Source organism: Gobius niger (genome assembly GCF_951799975.1).
Source record: "Gobius niger genome assembly, chromosome: 9".
NCBI lineage: Eukaryota > Metazoa > Chordata > Actinopteri > Gobiiformes > Gobiidae > Gobius > Gobius niger.
In genome coordinates, this window is record NC_136860.1 from 1,440,594 (window position 1) to 1,465,177 (window position 24,584).

General features: G+C 50.3%; 1 protein-coding gene across 1 annotated transcript in view; it reads left to right on the forward strand.

The window, feature by feature from the left end:
• Nucleotides 1-1,153: 1,153 nt before the first annotated feature.
• The window catches only part of dnah7 (dynein, axonemal, heavy chain 7), a gene marked incomplete at its 5' end in the record, with an annotated part of 144,708 nt that continues 121,277 nt past the window's right edge, over nucleotides 1,154-24,584 (forward strand). The window contains 13 exons of the mRNA XM_079563737.1: nucleotides 1,154-1,194; nucleotides 1,332-1,457; nucleotides 1,543-1,726; nucleotides 6,791-6,970; nucleotides 7,248-7,523; nucleotides 7,794-7,921; nucleotides 7,999-8,077; nucleotides 9,582-9,806; nucleotides 11,172-11,318; nucleotides 11,389-11,568; nucleotides 11,647-11,787; nucleotides 21,859-22,226; nucleotides 22,316-22,502. Of these exons, the coding sequence (XP_079419863.1) occupies nucleotides 1,154-1,194; nucleotides 1,332-1,457; nucleotides 1,543-1,726; nucleotides 6,791-6,970; nucleotides 7,248-7,523; nucleotides 7,794-7,921; nucleotides 7,999-8,077; nucleotides 9,582-9,806; nucleotides 11,172-11,318; nucleotides 11,389-11,568; nucleotides 11,647-11,787; nucleotides 21,859-22,226; nucleotides 22,316-22,502 (2,262 nt within the window). The remainder of the gene's footprint in view (nucleotides 1,195-1,331; nucleotides 1,458-1,542; nucleotides 1,727-6,790; nucleotides 6,971-7,247; nucleotides 7,524-7,793; nucleotides 7,922-7,998; nucleotides 8,078-9,581; nucleotides 9,807-11,171; nucleotides 11,319-11,388; nucleotides 11,569-11,646; nucleotides 11,788-21,858; nucleotides 22,227-22,315; nucleotides 22,503-24,584) is intronic.

Here is a 24,584-nt window from a genome sequence, read left to right on the forward strand (position 1 = left end):
TTAAAACTCATCATCATATCCTTAAAACTCATCCTCCTTGTGTTTCCGTGGCAGTTCCTCTACGGGATAAAGCTGGAGAGAGCCGCAGAGATGGAGGAGCACATGATGAAGAACATCATGAGGCAGATCCCGAGTCGTCTACACAAACTGGAGTCTTCTCTGAACCTGCTCCAGAGCGAGGTCCGCGAGGAGTACACCGTCGGAGTCACCAAAGCCATCGGTACAAACTCTTAGATTACAGACGAAAACATGCTGTTCATTTAAAAACACACGAGACGCTGCAAACGGAAACATCATCTTTATACACAGTGGTCAACGTTGATATTTCTAGCTAGTTTTATCCTTAACGTCTCTGTTTTAAACAGCCCAAACTCTCTTTCTAGTGTTTATTCTGTGATGTTTGGGCCAGAGATTTATCCAGGAAATGACTCCAACATGACATGTGATGCAATATGTGAGATGTGAAAATATCATTTCATGCATATAAAGCTTGGCTGCATCTGTGCTTGGTATCCACGTGTAGCACAAAAGGCTGTGACCGAGATGACGCTGTAATCCTGTTGTCCAAATATGGTCATTTCCTTTTTCAAAACTCAACCAGATCCAAAATCCCTCTGAGCAAATCTTTAGTTTTTCACTCTGTTCACCGGCAGCGTCTCGCCTTAAAGGACCAGTTACGATGAGAGCACGATCTTAGTGTCTTTGCAGTTTGAAAACAAGTCCTCACCAAACATCTGTGCAGTTCAAACAAAGTCTACGATAAATAATGCAAAGATCAAATGTTTGTTGTTTTGAGTCCACACCACTCACAAAAATGTCCAACTCTGAAACCACCAAGTCCAGCTGACGGATCAGGAACCTTTGCCTCCGATGGGAAACCCCTGTACGACTGAGAGCTGTAGTTCTTTGTGCGTGTTTGCAGTGAACTATGTTTTGCGAGGCCCGAAGGAGGCGGACAGTGAGACAGCCCCAGCCCCGCCCTCCCACCGACAGGAGTGAGTATTAGTACTTTACTGAGAGTACAGTTACTTCACTGCAGGTCACATGGTTCACTCCCGTCACCAGGATCGCCGTCCTCCCAAAGCCGTGGCACAAGTCCTTCCTCCACAACAGGAGCCGCCTCGGGCAGACGCTCCACTGCTTCAACCCCACCATGACCGACATGATGGGGCTGTGGCTGGGCCGCGGCGTCCGGTGAGTCCAGACAAACGGAGGGTCGGCTTCAGCGGAGACATGAGCGTGGGGTCCATCATGTGATCATGTCATCAAGGGGAGGGTTTTTACATTTGTATTTTAACCAGCAGTCTCTCCGTCCTCGTCTCCTCCCTCAGGCTGAACTCTCGCCGCCTGGTCGTCGTGAGTGAGTTCCACAGCAGGAAAGAGTCCATGGAGCTGCAGGAGTTTAACCAAATGGTCCATCGCCACATGGACCAGTTCACCACAGACCTGCTCAAAACGTGAGTGCGAGTCTTCCCTTTGTGCTGAAGACCTCCTGCTTAGTGAGAGTGAGAGCAGAGGATTCACGGAGCTCCTGTGTCGCAGGTGGCTGTGTGAAGTTCAGTCCATCTTCTTCAGACGAGCCAAGAAGAAGCAGGTCCCCACCAACAGCGGCTCGTCCCGGTTCAGATCCTTCTTTAACTGTGCTGCAGCGCTCATGACCCGACAGCTGCAGGAGCTGCTGCTCCTGTCCATGGACGACTACATGCAGATGATCACACAGCACCCGGTAAGGAACACACAGATGATCACACAGCACCTGGTAAGGAACACACAGATGATCACACAGCACCTGTTAGGAACACACAGATGATCACACAGCACCCGGTAAGGAACACACAGATGATCACACAGCACCCGGTAAGGAACACACAGATGATCACACAGCACCTGGTAAGGAACACACAGATGATCACACAGCACCTGGTTAGGAACATGCAGATGATCACACAGCTCCTGGTAAGGAACACACAGATGATCACACAGCACCTGTTAGGAACACACAGATGATCACACAGCACCTGGTAAGGAACATGCAGATGATCACACAGCACCTGGTAAGGAACACACAGATGATCACACAGCACCCGGTAAGGAACACACAGATGATCACACAGCACCTGGTTAGGAACATGCAGATGATCACACAGCACCTGGTAAGGAACACACAGATGATCACACAGCACCTGTTAGGAACACACAGATGATCACACAGCACCTGGTAAGGAACATACAGATGATCACACAGCACCTGGTAAGGAACATACAGATGATCACACATCACCCGGTAAGGAACACGCAGATGATCACACAGCACCTGGTAAGGAACACACAGATGATCACACAGCACCTGGTAAGGAGCACACAGATGATCACACAGCACCCGGTAAGGAACACGCAGATGATCACACAGCACCTGTTAGGAACATGTAGATGATCACACAGCACCTGGTAAGGAACATGTAGATGATCACACAGCACCCGGTAAGGAACACACAGATGATCACACAGCACCCGGTAAGGAACACACAGATGATCACACAGCACCCGGTAAGGAACACACAGATGATCACACAGCACCTGGTAAGGAACACACAGATGATCATACAGCACCCGGTAAGGAACATGTAGATGATCACACAGCACCTGGTAAGGAACATGCAGATGATCACACAGCACCTGGTAAGGAACACGCAGATGATCACACAGCACCCGGTAAGGAACATGCAGATGATCACACAGCACCTGGTAGGAACACGCAGATGATCACACAGCACCCGGTAAGGAACACGCAGATGATCACACAGCACCTGGTAAGGAACACGCAGATGATCACACAGCACCCGGTAAGGAACACGCAGATGATCACACAGCACCTGGTAAGGAACACACAGATGATCACACAGCACCTGGTAAGGAACACACAGATGATCACACAGCACCTGTTAGGAACATGCAGATGATCACACAGCACCCGGTAAGGAACACACAGATGATCACACAGCACCTGTTAGGAACATGCAGATGATCACACAGCACCCGGTAAGGAACACACAGATGATCACACAGCACCTGTTAGGAACATGCAGATGATCACACAGCACCTGGTAAGGAACACACAGATGATCACACAGCACCTGTTAGGAACATGCAGATGATCACACAGCACCTGGTAAGGAACACGCAGATGATCACACAGCACCTGGTAAGGAACACACAGATGATCACACAGCACCTGTTAGGAACATGCAGATGATCACACAGCACCTGGTAAGGAACACGCAGATGATCACACAGCACCTGGTAAGGAACACGCAGATGATCACACAGCACCTGTTAGGAACATACAGATGATCACACAGCACCTGGTAAGGAACATGCAGATGATCACACAGCACCTGTTAGGAACATACAGATGATCACACAGCACCTGGTAAGGAACACACAGATGATCACACAGCACCTGGTAAGGAACACACAGATGATCACACAGCACCTGGTAAGGAACATACAGATGATCACACAGCACCTGGTAAGGAACACGCAGATGATCACACAGCACCTGGTAAGGAACACACAGATGATCACACAGCACCTGGTAAGGAACATACAGATGATCACACAGCACCTGGTAAGGAACACGCAGATGATCACACAGCACCTGTTAGGAACACGCAGATGATCACACAGCACCTGGTAAGGAACACACAGGTGATCACACAGCACCTGTTAGGAACATGCAGATGATCACACAGCACCCGGTAAGGAACATGCAGATGATCACACAGCACCTGTTAGGAACACACAGATGATCACACAGCACCTGGTAAGGAACATGCAGATGATCACACAGCACCTGGTAAGGAACATGCAGATGATCACACAGCACCTGGTAAGGAACATGCAGATGATCACACAGCACCTGGTAAGGAACACGCAGATGATCACACAGCACCTGGTAAGGAACACGCAGATGATCACACAGCACCTAGTAAGGAACATGCAGATGATCACACAGCACCTGGTAAGGAACATGCAGATGATCACACAGCACCTAGTAAGGAACATGCAGATGATCACACAGCACCTGTTAGGAACATGCAGATGATCACACAGCACCTGTTAGGAACATGCAGATGATCACACAGCACCTGGTAAGGAACATGCAGATGATCACACAGCACCTGGTAAGGAACACGCAGATGATCACACAGCACCTGGTAAGGAACATGCAGATGATCACACAGCACCTGGTAAGGAACACACAGATGATCACACAGCACCTGTTAGGAACACACAGATGATCACACAGCACCCGGTAAGGAACACACAGATGATCACACAGCACCCGGTAAGGAACACACAGATGATCACACAGCACCCGGTAAGGAACACACAGATGATCACACAGCACCCGGTAAGGAACACACAGATGATCACACAGCACCCGGTAAGGAACACACAGATGATCACACAGCACCTGGTAAGGAACACACAGATGATCACACAGCACCTGGTAAGGAACACGCAGATGATCACACAGCACCTGGTAAGGAACACACAGATGATCACACAGCACCTGGTAAGGAACATACAGATGATCACACAGCACCTGGTAAGGAACACACAGATGATCACACAGCACCTGGTAAGGAACACACAGATGATCACACAGCACCTGGTAAGGAACATACAGATGATCACACAGCACCCGGTAAGGAACACACAGATGATCACACAGCACCTGGTAAGGAACACACAGATGATCACACAGCACCTGGTAAGGAACATACAGATGATCACACAGCACCTGGTAAGGAACACGCAGATGATCACACAGCACCCGGTAAGGAACATACAGATGATCACACAGCACCCGGTAAGGAACACGCAGATGATCACACAGCACCCGGTAAGGAACACGCAGATGATCACACAGCACCCGGTAAGGAACATGCAGATGATCACACAGCACCTGGTAGGAACACGCAGATGATCACACAGCACCCGGTAAGGAACACGCAGATGATCACACAGCACCTGGTAAGGAACACACAGATGATCACACAGCACCTGGTAAGGAACACACAGATGATCACACAGCACCTGTTAGGAACATGCAGATGATCACACAGCACCTGGTAAGGAACACGCAGATGATCACACAGCACCTGGTAAGGAACACGCAGATGATCACACAGCACCTGTTAGGAACATACAGATGATCACACAGCACCTGGTAAGGAACATGCAGATGATCACACAGCACCTGTTAGGAACATACAGATGATCACACAGCACCTGGTAAGGAACACACAGATGATCACACAGCACCTGGTAAGGAACACACAGATGATCACACAGCACCTGGTAAGGAACATACAGATGATCACACAGCACCTGGTAAGGAACACGCAGATGATCACACAGCACCTGTTAGGAACACGCAGATGATCACACAGCACCTGGTAAGGAACACACAGATGATCACACAGCACCTGTTAGGAACATGCAGATGATCACACAGCACCTGGTAAGGAACATGCAGATGATCACACAGCACCTGTTAGGAACACACAGATGATCACACAGCACCCGGTAAGGAACACGCAGATGATCACACAGCACCTAGTAAGGAACATGCAGATGATCACACAGCACCTGGTAAGGAACACGCAGATGATCACACAGCACCTAGTAAGGAACATGCAGATGATCACACAGCACCTGTTAGGAACATGCAGATGATCACACAGCACCTGTTAGGAACATGCAGATGATCACACAGCACCTGGTAAGGAACATGCAGATGATCACACAGCACCTGGTAAGGAACACACAGATGATCACACAGCACCTGGTAAGGAACACACAGATGATCACACAGCACCTGTTAGGAACATGCAGATGATCACACAGCACCCGGTAAGGAACACGCAGATGATCACACAGCACCCGGTAAGGAACACACAGATGATCACACAGCACCTGGTAAGGAACACACAGATGATCACACAGCACCTGTTAGGAACATGCAGATGATCACACAGCACCCGGTAAGGAACATACAGATGATCACACAGCACCTGGTAAGGAACACACAGATGATCACACAGCACCTGGTAAGGAACATGCAGATGATCACACAGCACCTGTTAGGAACACACAGATGATCACACAGCACCTGGTAAGGAACATGCAGATGATCACACAGCACCTGTTAGGAACACGCAGATGATCACACAGCACCTGTTAGGAACACGCAGATGATCACACAGCACCTGTTAGGAACACGCAGATGATCACACAGCACCTGTTAGGAACACGCAGATGATCACACAGCACCTGGTAAGGAACATACAGATGATCACACAGCACCTGTTAGGAACATGTAGATGATCACACAGCACCCGGTAAGGAACACGCAGATGATCACACAGCACCCGGTAAGGAACACACAGATGATCACACAGCACCTGGTAAGGAACACACAGATGATCACACAGCACCTGGTAAGGAACACGCAGATGATCACACAGCACCCGGTAAGGAACACACAGATGATCACACAGCACCTGGTAAGGAACACACAGATGATCACACAGCACCTGGTAAGGAACACGCAGATGATCACACAGCACCCGGTAAGGAACACACAGATGATCACACAGCACCCGGTAAGGAACACACAGATGATCACACAGCACCCGGTAAGGAACACGGGTGCTGTGATGTAAAAAAGCGCAGTAGTAGTGTGAGAGTAATCATAGTAATCGCGTGTTTTCCGCTGCAGCCGTCGGTGCGAGCCTTCGAGCACCCCGGTCTGGTCCTACACCTGGTTTTGGCGGACGGGCAGATCCAGTTCGACCCCGAGTTCGACGCTTTCACCGAGGCTCTGCTGAACGTCCTGGAACTGATGCTGCGGGCGGCGGCCGTGGTGCCCCGCGTGGAGACCAAGCTCTACACCAACTGCGTAAGAGAGGGGCCTTCATAGCGGGGTTCAGAACTGTGGAAATGTTTACTGTCATTCTACTGTTATGAGGAATAAACTTAGATGGTTACTGTCTAATTCCTGAGGCTAGTCCACATGGAACCAAAACTTTTCCCAAGTTCAAAGTCCTCTCTTCAGCTCATATGAACTATGGTTTCATTACTTCCTCATAAAGACAACCAAAAGTTCTCACATCAGGTTCAGTCCAATGATTATTCGCACATCTTGAAGTATCTTACTGTACTGTTCTGTCTGTCAGCCGGCGCCCCCTTCTGGCAGCAGCACTCTGAAGCCCATCGTTCTCCCTGAGATCCTGGAGGCCCATCGAGAGCAGATCATCAGAGTGATCCGTGAGGAGAGCCTCAAACCCCAGGAGTACCTGAGAAAGTTCGACAGATACGCCGCGTTAGTGAGCACGCAGGCGCAGGACGACGTCAGCCACTTCCTGTCAGAGCCGCACAGCTTCCAGGAGATCATGGTGGAGGTGGAGCACTACCAGCAGATGGTCCAGCAGATCCAGGGCACAAGCAACAAGGTCAGAGTCAGGCACGCATTCATTTTTCAAAATGTTTCCCCAATGTTTCCCAAATTTACCCCAATTTTTTCCTCTTTTTTTCATTTTTTTTTCTTTTAAATTCTGATGACCAACAGCATGAAAACTTGAGTATAAAGATTTGATATTTCTTTTCGGTTTCTGCTTTCGATACTTCTATACTTGTAGTAACTAAACCTTTGTTTCGACACCGGACTGGTATCGTTCAGGCCTTTCATTTATTAAAGTACAGAACACTGTGTTTTGAATCAGGTGGAGCGTCTGGGGATGTTCGAGGTCCAGTCTCATAAACTGCTCCAGGCTCTGACCCAGAGAGCCCAGCGCCTGCAGCAGCAGCTGGTGACCAGGATGCTCCAGGACCACCAGACCATCAACAAACAGTAAGAACACGCCTTTATCCTCCCGCCGGGTGAACTGTTCCCCAGAGGCCGACCTCGTCTGTCCTGTGTGTCCTCAGGCTGTCTGTGGAGTTTGAGAAGATCGCAGAGAAGGCCCTGAGCACTCCCCCGGACACGCAGGCCCTCATGGAGCTCAAGGTGCGCAGCGCTATGCAGAAAACAACTGACTTTCCTCTTCAACATCACAGGGTTCATAGAGTTCTCATACATACTGGTAAAAGTTGGGAGTGGGACTTCGACACTGCAGATCTCCCTTTGCTGTCTTCAGGTTCCCACAGTAAAACAAACCTGTGACCAACCAGTCCTGGTCATTGTTCTCCTCTGGAAACAAAGCTGTATCTCAGTCTTCCAGGTAGATGCATCACAGAAGGCTAAATTCAACTGAGCATTTTTATACATAGTTGTTGACGTTTCCAGAATCATCCAATTCTCTCCTTCAAAAGCTGTCGGTAACGATCAGGCTCAGCTGAATTTAGCCTTCTGTGTTGTATCTACCTGGAAGATTGAGATCATTTTTTGTTGGAATTAATTTTGCCTGGTTGTGCTGGAGTCACCACGTCCTGATCTACCTTCTGATGGGACTCAGCAGCCCTGGCTCTGGAAGAAGAGAAGTGGGGGATTCTCGAAACGTCGGCAACTATGTATAAAAATGTCTAGTTGAATTTACCCGTCTGTCGCTTTACAAGTTGAAACTATTTACTGTTTAATCAGAGAATCTTGTCTCTGATTGGATATATAACACGTGCAGTATGTACCCCAAACGATATGTAGTGCATTGTGTAAACGAGGAAGTTAGTGATACGAAGCATTGGTTTAAGAGTGGAGACTAATGTGAACGATCTAAAAACTTAAAGAGGGGGTTTTCTGCTTTCTTCAGTCCCATAGCACCAGTCTATATCACACTACAATGATGACAAACCTTCTGTTGGTCTGTAAATGCAGTAAATTAGAATAACTGCCTTGTATAAAATGTCTCTCTCAAAATGGCTGTAGTGAATGTCTTGAAATAGGCCTCTGTCTCTTTAAGAACCTCTGAGCCTTTAGACACGCCCCCTCCACACGCTGTCTGTGGCATCAGTGGGGAGGGGGTTCTGCTGAGGAGCAGTGGTTGGTTACTCGGCTGGTGACCAAAGCTCGGAGGCGTCTCCAGGAGGTGGGGGCGTTCCTAGGAGGACTCAGGCAAACCTATCCCTAAAATGGCCGCCATCAGAGTTTTTACAGATTACTCAAAAATACGTGAATGTGCCAAGGCAACACTTCAGCCATGTTTTTAATGAGGGAGTGACAGAATAACATGATGGAAAGCTGGAAAAAGTCCATTTTGCAGAATACCCCCCCTTTAAGGAACAAGGAGTCATTAGCAACTGTTTTAAGCAGAGGAGAATTCAACACAAATGTGTATACACATCAGCTCTGTCCATCAATGTTTGGAACGGGACAAAAATAAGTTCATTTCAGAAAATATTTGATTAGTGGTTAGCTTGGTTCCTGTTGTGACGTGGTCTGTGATTGGAGATTTGAGGCTGTGAGTAAACTGGCCGGTCCTCTCTGTGTTCAGCCCTGGGTTGACCTCGTTTTGCAGTCGTCATCCCTCACCAAGTTGAGTCCTGAAGCAGCTCTGTGTCTGTCCTCTTGTCCTCAGACGTACGTGAAGACGGTGGAGACCACGGAGATGCCGCAGCTCCGTGAGAGGCTGAGGGAGTCGAACTCGCAGCTGTGTTTCCTGGTGGACTTGGTGAGCCTCTCTCCTCTGGACATGAGGCTGAACGCGGAGACCATGGAGTGGCTGGAGCGTATGCCCTCCGTGTTCAGGCAGCACCGGCAGATCTGCAACGACAAGAGCAAGCAGTACCAGAGCGCCCTGAAGGTGAGTGCCAGAGCGCCCTCAGTACCAGAGCGCCCTGAAGGTGAGTGCCAGAGCGCCCTCAGTACCAGAGCGCCCTCAGTACCAGAGCGCCCTGAAGGTGAGTGCCAGAGCGCCCTCAGTACCAGAGCGCCCTCAGTACCAGAGCGCCCTGAAGGTGAGTGCCAGAGCGCCCTCAGTACCAGAGCGCCCTCAGTACCAGAGCGCCCTCAGTACCAGAGCGCCCTGAAGGTGAGTGCCAGAGCGCCCTCAGTACCAGAGCGCCCTCAGTACCAGAGCGCCCTGAAGGTGAGTGCCAGAGCGCCCTCAGTACCAGAGCGCCCTCAGTACCAGAGCGCCCTCAGTACCAGAGCGCCCTCAGTACCAGAGCGCCCTGAAGGTGAGTACCAGAGCGCCCTCAGTACCAGAGCGCCCTCAGTACCAGAGCGCCCTGAAGGTGAGTGCCAGAGCGCCCTCAGTACCAGAGCGCCCTCAGTACCAGAGCGCCCTGAAGGTGAGTGCCAGAGCGCCCTCAGTACCAGAGCGCCCTGAAGGTGAGTGCCAGAGCGCCCTCAGTACCAGAGCGCCCTCAGTACCAGAGCGCCCTCAGTACCAGAGCGCCCTGAAGGTGAGTACCAGAGCGCCCTCAGTACCAGAGCGCCCTGAAGGTGAGTGCCAGAGCGCCCTGAAGGTGAGTGCCAGAGCGCCCTCAGTACCAGAGCGCCCTCAGTACCAGAGCGCCCTCAGTACCAGAGCGCCCTGAAGGTGAGTGCCAGAGCGCCCTGAAGGTGAGTACCAGAGCGCCCTCAGTACCAGAGCGCCCTGAAGGTCATTTTACGCTTTGTTTTGGCCTATAGATAATGATTTTTTCTCCTTTCTGTTGCCGTTCAGCTGTCTCGCTCTAACACTAAGTCCCGCCTCTCTCTCTCACAGATGTGCTCTCTCTCTCACAGATGTGCTCTCTCTCTCTCTCTCTCTCTCTCTCTCTCTCTCTCTCACAGATGTGCTCTCTCTCTCACAGATGTGCTCTCTCTCTCTCTCTCTCTCTCTCTCACAGATGTGCTCTCTCTCTCTCTCTCTCTCTCTCTCACAGATGTGCTCTCTCTCACACAGATGTGCTCTCTCTCTCACAGATGTGCTCTCTCTCTCTCTCTCTCTCTCTCTCTCTCTCTCTCTCTCTCTCACAGATGTGCTCTCTCTCTCTCTCTCTCTCTCTCTCACAGATGTGCTCTCTCTCACACAGATGTGCTCTCTCTCTCACAGATGTGCTCTCTCTCTCTCTCTCTCTCTCTCTCTCTCTCTCTCTCTCTCACAGATGTGCTCTCTCTCTCTCTCTCTCTCTCTCACAGATGTGCTCTCTCTCACACAGATGTGCTCTCTCTCTCACAGATGTGCGTTGAGCGCTTCGTGGAGGAGCTGGACAGTTACGGTGCTCAGGTGGAAGAGTTTGTGACGTTTGGGGATTTGGATGAACTGGGTAATTACCTGAAGAAGGCCCAGTCTCTGCACAGCCGTCTGGAGGTGGCTCTGGAGAAGGTACGGCTGAAGGACATCGTCAGCTGGACTGTGGTGTTCAGAGGTCCGAGCGTTTGTTCCCTTGTTGCAGATCGATGAGTTTAACCATGAGGAGGAGGCGTTCGGCTGGCCCATCTCCCAGTATCCTCAGAGGAAGAAGATCCAGGACAAGCTCACCCCGTTCCTCAGACTCTACGAAACGGCCTCCAACTTCCTGGAACATCACGAGCAGTGGCTGCACGGGCCCATGTCCGCCGTCAACCCCGACAAGGTACCACATATTCAGAGCCCATGTTCTCCATGATGTGGGAGGGCATCTGACACAGGAGCGTTGTTCCGTGTCTCGCAGGTAGAGGGCGACGTGGGGAACTACTGGAGGACTCTGTACAAACTGGAGAAAGGCTTCGGAGACGTGCCCACCGCGCTGCACATGGCCAGCAGCGTCAAGGCCACCGTGGAGGAGTTCAAGGAGCACCTGCCCGTGGTCCAGGTGAGTAACCATGGAAACACACACCTGCCCATGGTCCAGGTGAGTAACCATGGAAACACACACCTGCCCATGGTCCAGGTGAGTAACCATGGAAACACACACCTGTCCATGGTCCAGGTGAGTAACCATGGAAACACACACCTGTCCATGGTCCAGGTGAGTAGATCTCGTCCTCCAGGTGCTGTGTTTACAGTAGATCTCGTTGTCCTCCAGGTGCTGTGTTTACAGTAGATCTCGTCCTCCAGGTGCTGTGTTTACAGTAGATCTCGTCCTCCAGGTGCTGTGTTTACAGTAGATCTCGTCCTCCAGGTGCTGTGTTTACAGTAGATCTCGTCCTCCAGGTGCTGTGTTTACAGTAGATCTCGTCCTCCAGGTGCTGTGTTTACAGTAGATCTCGTCCTCCTGGTGCTGTGTTTACAGTAGATCTCGTCCTCCTGGTGCTGTGTTTACAGTAGATCTCGTCCTCCAGGTGCTGTGTTTATAGTAGATCTCGTCCTCCAGGTGCTGTGTTTACAGTAGATCTCGTCCTCCAGGTGCTGTGTTTACAGTAGATCTCGTCCTCCAGGTGCTGTGTTTACAGTAGATCTTGTCCTCCAGGTGCTGTGTTTACGGTAGATCTCGTCCTCCAGGTGCTGTGTTTACAGTAGATCTCGTCCTCCAGGTGCTGTGTTTACAGTAGATCTCGTTGTCCTCCAGGTGCTGTGTTTACAGTAGATCTCGTCCTCCAGGTGCTGTGTTTACAGTAGATCTCGTCCTCCAGGTGCTGTGTTTACAGTAGATCTCGTTGTCCTCCAGGTGCTGTGTTTACAGTAGATCTCGTCCTCCAGGTGCTGTGTTTACAGTAGATCTCGTTGTCCTCCAGGTGCTGTGTTTACGGTAGATCTCGTCCTCCAGGTGCTATGTTTACAGTAGATCTCGTCCTCCAGGTGCTGTGTTTACAGTAGATCTCGTCCTCCAGGTGCTGTGTTTACAGTAGATCTCGTTGTCCTCCAGGTGCTGTGTTTACAGTAGATCTCGTCCTCCAGGTGCTGTGTTTACAGTAGATCTCGTCCTCCAGGTGCTGTGTTTACAGTAGATCTCGTCCTCCAGGTGCTGTGTTTACGGTAGATCTCGTCCTCCAGGTGCTGTGTTTACAGTAGATCTCGTCCTCCAGGTGCTGTGTTTACAGTAGATCTCGTCCTCCAGGTGCTGTGTTTACGGTAGATCTCGTCCTCCAGGTGCTGTGTTTACAGTAGATCTTGTCCTCCAGGTGCTGTGTTTACAGTAGATCTCGTTGTCCTCCAGGTGCTGTGTTTACAGTAGATCTCGTTGTCCTCCAGGTGCTGTGTTTACAGTAGATCTCGTTGTCCTCCAGGTGCTGTGTTTACAGTAGATCTCGTCCTCCAAGTGCTGTGTTTACAGTAGATCTCGTTGTCCTCCAGGTGCTGTGTTTACAGTAGATCTCGTCCTCCAGGTGCTGTGTTTACAGTAGATCTCGTCCTCCAGGTGCTGTGTTTACAGTAGATCTCGTCCTCCAGGTGCTGTGTTTACAGTAGATCTCGTCCTCCTGGTGCTGTGTTTACGGTAGATCTCGTCCTCCAGGTGCTGTGTTTACAGTAGATCTCGTCCTCCAGGTGCTGTGTTTACGGTAGATCTCGTCCTCCAGGTGCTGTGTTTACAGTAGATCTCGTTGTCCTCCAGGTGCTGTGTTTACAGTAGATCTCGTCCTCCAGGTGCTGTGTTTACAGTAGATCTCGTCCTCCAGGTGCTGTGTTTACAGTAGATCTCGTCCTCCAGGTGCTGTGTTTACAGTAGATCTCGTCCTCCAGGTGCTGTGTTTACAGTAGATCTCGTCCTCCAGGTGCTGTGTTTACAGTAGATCTTGTCCTCCAGGTGCTGTGTTTACAGTAGATCTCGTTGTCCTCCAGGTGCTGTGTTTACAGTAGATCTCGTTGTCCTCCAGGTGCTGTGTTTACAGTAGATCTCGTCCTCCAGGTGCTGTGTTTACAGTAGATCTCGTCCTCCAGGTGCTGTGTTTACAGTAGATCTCGTCCTCCTGGTGCTGTGTTTACGGTAGATCTCGTCCTCCAGGTGCTGTGTTTACAGTAGATCTCGTCCTCCAGGTGCTGTGTTTACAGTAGATCTCGTTGTCCTCCAGGTGCTGTGTTTACAGTAGATCTCGTCCTCCAGGTGCTGTGTTTACAGTAGATCTCGTCCTCCTGGTGCTGTGTTTACGGTAGATCTCGTCCTCCAGGTGCTGTGTTTACAGTAGATCTCGTCCTCCAGGTGCTGTGTTTACAGTAGATCTCGTCCTCCAGGTGCTGTGTTTACAGTAGATCTCGTTGTCCTCCAGGTGCTGTGTTTACAGTAGATCTCGTCCTCCAGGTGCTGTGTTTACAGTAGATCTTGCCCTCCAGGTGCTGTGTTTACAGTAGATCTCGTCCTCCAGGTGCTGTGTTTACAGTAGATCTCGTTGTCCTCCAGGTGCTGTGTTTACAGTAGATCTCGTCCTCCAGGTGCTGTGTTTACAGTAGATCTCGTCCTCCAGGTGCTGTGTTTACGGTAGATCTCGTCCTCCTGGTGCTGTGTTTACAGTAGATCTCGTCCTCCAGGTGCTGTGTTTACAGTAGATCTCGTTGTCCTCCAGGTGCTGTGTTTACAGTAGATCTCGTTGTCCTCCAGGTGCTGTGTTTACAGTAGATCTCGTCCTCCAGGTGCTGTGTTTACAGTAGATCTCGTTGTCCTCCAGGTGCTGTGTTTACAGTAGATCTCGTCCTCCAGGTGCTGTGTTTACAGTAGATCTCGTCCTCCAGGTGCTGTGTTTACAGTAGATCTCGTCCTCCAGGTGCTGTGTTTACAGTAGATCTCGTCCTCCAGGTGCTGTGTTTACAGTAGATCTCGTTGTCCTCCAGGTGCTGTGTTTACAGTAGATCTCGTCCTCCAGGTGCTGTGTTTACAGTAGATCTTGTCCTCCAGGTGCTGTGTTTACAGTAGATCTTGTCCTCCAGGTGCTGTGTTTACAGTAGATCTCGTCCTCCAGGTGCTGTGTTTACAGTAGATCTCGTCCTCCAGGTGCTTTGTTTACAGTAGATCTCGTCCTCCAGGTGCTATGTTTACAGTAGATCTCGTCCTCCAGGAGCTGTGTTTACAGTAGATCTCGTCCTCCAGGTGCTGTGTTTACAGTAGATCTCGTCCTCCAGGTGCTGTGTTTACAGTAGATCTCGTCCTCCAGGTGCTGTGTTTACAGTAGATCTCGTCCTCCAGGTGCTGTGTTTACAGTAGATCTCGTTGTCCTCCAGGTGCTGTGTTTACAGTAGATCTCGTCCTCCAGGTGCTGTGTTTACAGTAGATCTCGTCCTCCAGGTGCTGTGTTTACAGTAGATCTCGTTGTCCTCCAGGTGCTGTGTTTACAGTAGATCTCGTTGTCCTCCAGGTGCTGTGTTTACGGTAGATCTCGTCCTCCAGGTGCTGTGTTTACAGTAGATCTCGTCCTCCAGGTGCTGTGTTTACAGTAGATCTCGTCCTCCAGGTGCTGTGTTTACAGTAGATCTCGTCCTCCAGGTGCTGTGTTTACAGTAGATCTCGTCCTCCTGGTGCTGTGTTTACAGTAGATCTCGTCCTCCAGGTGCTGTGTTTACAGTAGATCTCGTCCTCCAGGTGCTGTGTTTACAGTAGATCTCGTCCTCCAGGTGCTGTGTTTACAGTAGATCTTGTCCTCCTGGTGCTGTGTTTACAGTAGATCTCGTCCTCCAGGTGCTGTGTTTACAGTAGATCTCGTCCTCCAGGTGCTGTGTTTACAGTAGATCTCGTTGTCCTCCAGGTGCTGTGTTTACAGTAGATCTCGTCCTCCAGGTGCTGTGTTTACGGTAGATCTCGTCCTCCAGGTGCTGTGTTTACAGTAGATCTCGTCCTCCAGGTGCTGTGTTTACAGTAGATCTCGTCCTCCAGGTGCTGTGTTTACAGTAGATCTCGTCCTCCTGGTGCTGTGTTTACAGTAGATCTTGTCCTCCAGGTGCTGTGTTTACAGTAGATCTTGCCCTCCAGGTGCTGTGTTTACAGTAGATCTCGTCCTCCAGGTGCTGTGTTTACAGTAGATCTTGTCCTCCAGGTGCTGTGTTTACAGTAGATCTTGCCCTCCAGGTTCTGTGTTTACAGTAGATCTCGTCCTCCAGGTGCTGTGTTTACAGTAGATCTCGTCCTCCAGGTGCTGTGTTTACAGTAGATCTTGTCCTCCAGGTGCTGTGTTTACAGTAGATCTTGCCCTCCAGGTGCTGTGTTTACAGTAGATCTCGTCCTCCAGGTGCTGTGTTTACAGTAGATCTCGTCCTCCAGGTGCTGTGTTTACAGTAGATCTCGTTGTCCTCCAGGTGCTGTGTTTACAGTAGATCTCGTCCTCCAGGTGCTGTGTTTACAGTAGATCTCGTCCTCCAGGTGCTGTGTTTACAGTAGATCTCGTCCTCCAGGTGCTGTGTTTACAGTAGATCTTGTCCTCCAGGTGCTGTGTTTACAGTAGATCTCGTCCTCCAGGTGCTGTGTTTACAGTAGATCTCGTCCTCCAGGTGCTGTGTTTACGGTAGATCTCGTCCTCCAGGTGCTGTGTTTACGGTAGATCTCGTCCTCCAGGTGCTATGTTTACAGTAGATCTCGTCCTCCAGGTGCTGTGTTTACAGTAGATCTCGTCCTCCAGGTGCTGTGTTTACAGTAGATCTCGTCCTCCAGGTGCTTTGTTTACAGTAGATCTCGTCCTCCAGGTGCTGTGTTTACAGTAGATCTTGCCCTCCAGGTGCTGTGTTTACAGTAGATCTCGTCCTCCAGGTGCTGTGTTTACAGTAGATCTCGTCCTCCAGGTGCTGTGTTTACAGTAGATCTCGTTGTCCTCCAGGTGCTGTGTTTACAGTAGATCTTGTCCTCCAGGTGCTGTGTTTACAGTAGATCTCGTTGTCCTCCAGGTGCTGTGTTTACAGTAGATCTCGTCCTCCAGGTGCTGTGTTTACAGTAGATCTCGTCCTCCAGGTGCTGTGTTTACAGTAGATCTCGTCCTCCAGGTGCTGTGTTTACAGTAGATCTCGTCCTCCAGGTGCTGTGTTTACAGTAGATCTCGTTGTCCTCCAGGTGCTGTGTTTACAGTAGATCTCGTCCTCCAGGTGCTGTGTTTACAGTAGATCTCGTCCTCCAGGTGCTGTGTTTACAGTAGATCTCGTTGTCCTCCAGGTGCTGTGTTTACAGTAGATCTCGTCCTCCAGGTGCTGTGTTTACAGTAGATCTCGTCCTCCAGGTGCTGTGTTTACGGTAGATCTCGTCCTCCAGGTGCTGTGTTTACAGTAGATCTCGTCCTCCAGGTGCTGTGTTTACAGTAGATCTCGTTGTCCTCCAGGTGCTGTGTTTACAGTAGATCTCGTCCTCCTGGTGCTGTGTTTACAGTAGATCTCGTCCTCCAGGTGCTGTGTTTACAGTAGATCTTGTCCTCCAGGTGCTGTGTTTACAGTAGATCTCGTCCTCCAGGTGCTGTGTTTACAGTAGATCTCGTCCTCCAGGTGCTGTGTTTACAGTAGATCTCGTTGTCCTCCAGGTGCTGTGTTTACGGTAGATCTCGTCCTCCAGGTGCTGTGTTTACAGTAGATCTCGTTGTCCTCCAGGTGCTGTGTTTACAGTAGATCTCGTCCTCCAGGTGCTGTGTTTACGGTAGATCTCGTCCTCCAGGTGCTGTGTTTACAGTAGATCTCGTCCTCCAGTTGCTGTGTTTACAGTAGATCTCGTCCTCCAGGTGCTGTGTTTACAGTAGATCTCGTCCTCCAGTTGCTGTGTTTACAGTAGATCTCGTCCTCCAGGTGCTGTGTTTACAGTAGATCTCGTCCTCCTGGTGCTGTGTTTACGGTAGATCTCGTCCTCCAGGTGCTGTGTTTACAGTAGATCTTGTCCTCCAGGTGCTGTGTTTACAGTAGATCTCGTCCTCCAGGTGCTGTGTTTACAGTAGATCTCGTCCTCCAGGTGCTGTGTTTACAGTAGATCTCGTCCTCCAGGTGCTGTGTTTACAGTAGATCTCGTCCTCCAGGTGCTGTGTTTACAGTAGATCTCGTCCTCCTGGTGCTGTGTTTACAGTAGATCTCGTCCTCCAGGTGCTGTGTTTATAGTAGATCTCGTTGTCCTCCAGGTGCTGTGTTTACAGTAGATCTCGTCCTCCAGGTGCTGTGTTTACAGTAGATCTCGTCCTCCAGGTGCTGTGTTTACAGTAGATCTCGTCCTCCAGGTGCTGTGTTTACAGTAGATCTCGTCCTCCAGGTGCTGTGTTTACAGTAGATCTCGTCCTCCAGGTGCTGTGTTTACGGTAGATCTCGTCCTCCAGGTGCTGTGTTTACGGTAGATCTCGTCCTCCAGGTGCTGTGTTTACAGTAGATCTCGTCCTCCAGGTGCTGTGTTTACAGTAGATCTCGTCCTCCAGGTGCTGTGTTTACAGTAGATCTTGTCCTCCAGGTGCTGTGTTTACAGTAGATCTCGTTGTCCTCCAGGTGCTGTGTTTACAGTAGATCTCGTCCTCCAGGTGCTGTGTTTACAGTAGATCTCGTCCTCCAGGTGCTGTGTTTACAGTAGATCTCGTCCTCCAGGTGCTGTGTTTATAGTAGATCTCGTCCTCCAGGTGCTGTGTTTACAGTAGATCTCGTCCTCCAGGTGCTGTGTTTACAGTAGATCTCGTCCTCCAGGTGCTGTGTTTACAGTAGATCTCGTCCTCCAGGTGCTGTGTTTACAGTAGATCTTGTCCTCCAGGTGCTGTGTTTACAGTAGATCTCGTCCTCCAGGTGCTGTGTTTACAGTAGATCTCGTTGTCCTCCAGGTGCTGTGTTTACAGTAGAGCTTGTCCTCCAGGTGCTGTGTTTACAGTAGATCTCGTTGTCCTCCAGGTGCTGTGTTTACAGTAGATCTCGTCCTCCTGGTGCTGTGTTTACAGTAGATCTCGTCCTCCAGGTGCTGTGTTTACAGTAGATCTCGTCCTCCAGGTGCTGTGTTTACGGTAGATCTCGTTGTCCTCCAGGTGCTGTGTTTACGGTAGATCTCGTCCTCCAGGTGCTGTGTTTACAGTAGATCTCGTTGTCCTCCAGGTGCTGTGTTTACGGTAGATCTCGTCCTCCAGGTGCTGTGTTTACGGTAGATCTCGTCCTCCTGGTGCTGTGTTTACGGTAGATCTCGTCCTCCAGGTGCTGTGTTTACAGTAGATCTCGTCCTCCAGGTGCTGTGTTTACAGTAGATCTCGTCCTCCAGGTGCTGTGTTTACAGTAGATCTCGTCCTCCAGGTGCTGTGTTTACAGTAGATCTCGTCCTCCAGGTGCTGTGTTTACAGTAGATCTCGTCCTCCAGGTGCTGTGTTTACAGTAGATCTCGTCCTCCAGGTGCTGTGTTTACAGTAGATCTCGTCCTCCAGGTGCTGTGTTTACAGTAGATCTCGTTGTCCTCCAGTTGCTGTGTTTACAGTAGATCTCGTTGTCCTCCAGGTGCTGTGTTTACAGTAGATCTCGTCCTCCAGGTGCTGTGTTTACAGTAGATCTCGTCCTCCAGGTGCTGTGTTTACAGTAGATCTCGTCCTCCAGTTGCTGTGTTTACAGTAGATCTCGTCCTCCAGGTGCTGTGTTTACAGTAGATCTCGTCCTCCTGGTGCTGTGTTTACGGTAGATCTCGTCCTCCAGGTGCTGTGTTTACAGTAGATCTTGTCCTCCAGGTGCTGTGTTTACAGTAGATCTCGTCCTCCAGGTGCTGTGTTTACAGTAGATCTCGTCCTCCAGGTGCTGTGTTTACAGTAGATCTCGTCCTCCAGGTGCTGTGTTTACAGTAGATCTCGTCCTCCAGGTGCTGTGTTTACAGTAGATCTCGTCCTCCTGGTGCTGTGTTTACAGTAGATCTCGTCCTCCAGGTGCTGTGTTTATAGTAGATCTCGTTGTCCTCCAGGTGCTGTGTTTACAGTAGATCTCGTCCTCCAGGTGCTGTGTTTACAGTAGATCTCGTCCTCCAGGTGCTGTGTTTACAGTAGATCTCGTTGTCCTCCAGGTGCTGTGTTTACAGTAGATCTCGTCCTCCAGGTGCTGTGTTTACGGTAGATCTCGTTGTCCTCCAGGTGCTGTGTTTACAGTAGATCTCGTTGTCCTCCAGGTGCTGTGTTTACAGTAGATCTCGTCCTCCAGGTGCTGTGTTTACAGTAGATCTCGTCCTCCAGGTGCTGTGTTTACAGTAGATCTCGTCCTCCAGGTGCTGTGTTTACAGTAGATCTCGTCCTCCAGGTGCTGTGTTTACAGTAGATCTCGTCCTCCAGGTGCTGTGTTTACAGTAGATCTCGTCCTCCAGGTGCTGTGTTTACGGTAGATCTCGTCCTCCAGGTGCTGTGTTTACAGTAGATCTCGTCCTCCAGTTGCTGTGTTTACAGTAGATCTCGTCCTCCAGGTGCTGTGTTTACAGTAGATCTCGTTGTCCTCCAGGTGCTGTGTTTACAGTAGATCTCGTCCTCCAGGTGCTGTGTTTACAGTAGATCTCGTCCTCCAGGTGCTGTGTTTACAGTAGATCTCGTTGTCCTCCAGGTGCTGTGTTTACAGTAGATCTCGTTGTCCTCCAGGTGCTGTGTTTACAGTAGATCTCGTCCTCCAGGTGCTGTGTTTACAGTAGATCTCGTCCTCCTGGTGCTGTGTTTACGGTAGATCTCGTCCTCCAGGTGCTGTGTTTACAGTAGATCTCGTCCTCCAGGTGCTGTGTTTATAGTAGATCTCGTTGTCCTCCAGGTGCTGTGTTTACAGTAGATCTTGTCCTCCAGGTGCTGTGTTTACAGTAGATCTCGTCCTCCAGGTGCTGTGTTTACAGTAGATCTCGTCCTCCAGGTGCTGTGTTTACAGTAGATCTTGTCCTCCAGGTGCTGTGTTTACAGTAGATCTTTTCCTCCAGAAGCTGTGTTTACAGTAGATCTCGTCCTCCAGGTGCTATGTTTACAGTAGATCTCGTCCTCCAGGTGCTGTGTTTACAGTAGATCTCGTCCTCCAGGTGCTGTGTTTACAGTAGATCTCGTCCTCCAGGTGCTGTGTTTATAGTAGATCTCGTCCTCCAGGTGCTGTGTTTACAGTAGATCTCGTCCTCCAGGTGCTGTGTTTACAGTAGATCTCGTTGTCCTCCAGGTGCTGTGTTTACAGTAGATCTCGTCCTCCAGGTGCTGTGTTTACAGTAGATCTCGTCCTCCAGGTGCTGTGTTTACAGTAGATCTCGTCCTCCAGGTGCTGTGTTTACAGTAGATCTCGTCCTCCAGGTGCTGTGTTTACAGTAGATCTCGTCCTCCAGGTGCTGTGTTTACAGTAGATCTCGTCCTCCAGGTGCTGTGTTTACAGTAGATCTCGTTGTCCTCCAGGTGCTGTGTTTACAGTAGATCTCGTCCTCCAGGTGCTGTGTTTACAGTAGATCTCGTTGTCCTCCAGGTGCTGTGTTTACAGTAGATCTCGTCCTCCAGGTGCTGTGTTTACAGTAGATCTCGTCCTCCAGGTGCTGTGTTTACAGTAGATCTCGTCCTCCAGGTGCTGTGTTTACAGTAGATCTCGTCCTCCGGGTGCTGTGTTTACAGTAGATCTCGTCCTCCAGGTGCTGTGTTTACAGTAGATCTCGTCCTCCAGGTGCTGTGTTTACAGTAGATCTCGTCCTCCAGGTGCTGTGTTTACAGTAGATCTCGTCCTCCAGGTGCTGTGTTTACAGTAGATCTCGTCCTCCAGGTGCTGTGTTTACAGTAGATCTCGTCCTCCAGGTGCTGTGTTTACAGTAGATCTCGTTGTCCTCCAGGTGCTGTGTTTACAGTAGATCTCGTTGTCCTCCAGGTGCTGTGTTTACAGTAGATCTCGTCCTCCAGGTGCTGTGTTTACAGTAGATCTCGTCCTCCAGGTGCTGTGTTTACAGTAGATCTCGTTGTCCTCCAGGTGCTGTGTTTACAGTAGATCTCGTCCTCCAGGTGCTGTGTTTACAGTAGATCTTGTCCTCCAGGTGCTGTGTTTACAGTAGATCTCGTCCTCCAGGTGCTGTGTTTACAGTAGATCTCGTTGTCCTCCAGGTGCTGTGTTTACAGTAGATCTCGTTGTCCTCCAGGTGCTGTGTAACCCCGGGCTGCGTGAGCGTCACTGGTCCGCCATGTCGGAAGCGGCGGGCGTCTTCCTGGACCCGTCTGCTCCCATGGCCAACGTCTCGCACTTCCTGTCCCTCAAACTGGAGCCGTTCCTGGGCAGCTTCGAGGGCATCAGCGAGGCGGCCAGCAAGGAGCACAGTCTGGAGAAGGCCATGGAGAAGATGGCGGCGGAGTGGGGGGACATCGAGTTCAACCTGCTGGCCTACAGGGAGACCGGCACCTCCATCCTGTCCTCCGTGGACGAGATCCAGATGCTGCTGGACGACCACATCGTGAAGACGCAGACCATGAGAGGCTCCCCGTTCATCAAGCCCTTTGAGGAGGAGATCAGGTGAGGAGGAGATCACAGAGTCACGCCTCATTTACACAGAGTCCGTTATGTGCCGGGGTGTTCACTGCCTCCCCCTTTGTCCCCCCCAGAGAGTGGGAGGGGAAGCTGCTGCTGCTCCAGGAGGTGCTGGACGAGTGGCTGAAGGTCCAGTGCACGTGGCTTTACCTGGAGCCCATCTTCAGCTCCCCAGACATCATGAAGCAGATGCCCGAGGAGGGTCGAAGGTTCACCGCCGTGGACAAGACGTGGAGAGAGACCATGAAGCAAGTGGCTCTGGTGAGGCTCGCACCAGGCTCAGGGGCTTTAGATATAAGAACATCTAACACCATGAAGCAAGAGGCTCTGGTAAGGCTCGCACCAGGCTCAGGGGCTTTAGATATAAGAACATCTAACACCATGAAGCAAGAGGCTCTGGTGAGGATCGCACCAGGCTCAGGGGCTTTAGATATAAGAACATCTAACACCATGAAGCAAGAGGCTCTGGTGAGGATCACACCAGGCTCAGGGGCTTTAGAAGAACATCTAACACCATGAAGCAAGAGGCTCTGGTGAGGATCACACCAGGCTCAGGGGCTTTAGATATAAGAACATCTAACACCATGAAGCAAGAGGCTCTGGTGAGGATCACACCAGGCTCAGGGGCTTTAGATATAAGAACATCTAACACCATGAAGCAAGAGGCTCTGGTGAGGCTCACACCAGGCTCAGGGGCTTTAGAAGAACATCTAACACCATGAAGCAAGAGGCTCTGGTGAGGATCGCACCAGGCTCAGGGGCTTTAGATATAAGAACATCTAACACCATGAAGCAAGAGGCTCTGGTGAGGCTCACACCAGGCTCAGGGGCTTTAGATATAAGAACATCTAACACCATGAAGCAAGAGGCTCTGGTGAGGCTCGCACCAGGCTCAGGGGCTTTAGATATAAGAACATCTAACACCATGAAGCAAGAGGCTCTGGTGAGGATCACACCAGGCTCAGGGGCTTTAGATATAAGAACATCTAACACCATGAAGCAAGAGGCTCTGGTGAGGATCACACCAGGCTCAGGGGCTTTAGATATAAGAACATCTAACATCATGAAGCAAGAGGCTCTGGTGAGGATCGCACCAGGCTCAGAGGCTTTAGATATAAGAACATCTAACACCATGAAGCAAGAGGCTCTGGTGAGGCTCACACCAGGCTCAGGGGCTTTAGATATAAGAACATCTAACACCATGAAGCAAGAGGCTCTGGTGAGGCTCACACCAGGCTCAGGGGCTTTAGATATAAGAACATCTAACACCATGAAGCAAGTGGCTCTGGTGAGGATCACACCAGGCTCAGAGGCTTTAGATATAAGAACATCTAACACCATGAAGCAAGTGGCTCTGGTGAGGCTCGCACCAGGCTCAGGGGCTTTAGATATAAGAACATCTAACACCATGAAGCAAGAGGCTCTGGTGAGGCTCGCACCAGGCTCAGGGGCTTTAGATATAAGAACATCTAACACCATGAAGCAAGAGGCTCTGGTGAGGATCACACCAGGCTCAGGGGCTTTAGATATAAGAACATCTAACACCATGAAGCAAGAGGCTCTGGTGAGGATCGCACCAGGCTCAGGGGCTTTAGATATAAGAACATCTAACACCATGAAGCAAGTGGCTCTGGTGAGGATCACACCAGGCTCAGGGGCTTTATAAGAACATCTAACCCCATGAAGCAAGAGGCTCTGGTGAGGATCACACCAGGCTCAGGGGCTTTAGATATAAGAACATCTAACACCATGAAGCAAGAGGCTCTGGTGAGGATCACACCAGGCTCAGAGGCTTTAGATATAAGAACATCTAACACCATGAAGCAAGAGGCTCTGGTGAGGATCGCACCAGGCTCAGGGGCTTTAGATATAAGAACATCTAACACCATGAAGCAAGAGGCTCTGGTGAGGATCACACCAGGCTCAGGGGCTTTAGATATAAGAACATCTAACACCATGAAGCAAGAGGCTCTGGTGAGGATCACACCAGGCTCAGGGGCTTTAGATATAAGAACATCTAACACCATGAAGCAAGAGGCTCTGGTGAGGATCGCACCAGGCTCAGGGGCTTTAGATATAAGAACATCTAACACCATGAAGCAAGTGGCTCTGGTGAGGCTCACACCAGGCTCAGGGGCTTTAGATATAATAACATCTAACACCATGAAGCAAGAGGCTCTGGTGAGGATCGCACCAGGCTCAGAGGCTTTAGATATAAGAACATCTAACACCATGAAGCAAGAGGCTCTGGTGAGGCTCGCACCAGGCTCAGGGGCTTTAGATATAAGAACATCTAACACCATGAAGCAAGAGGCTCTGGTGAGGATCACACCAGGCTCAGAG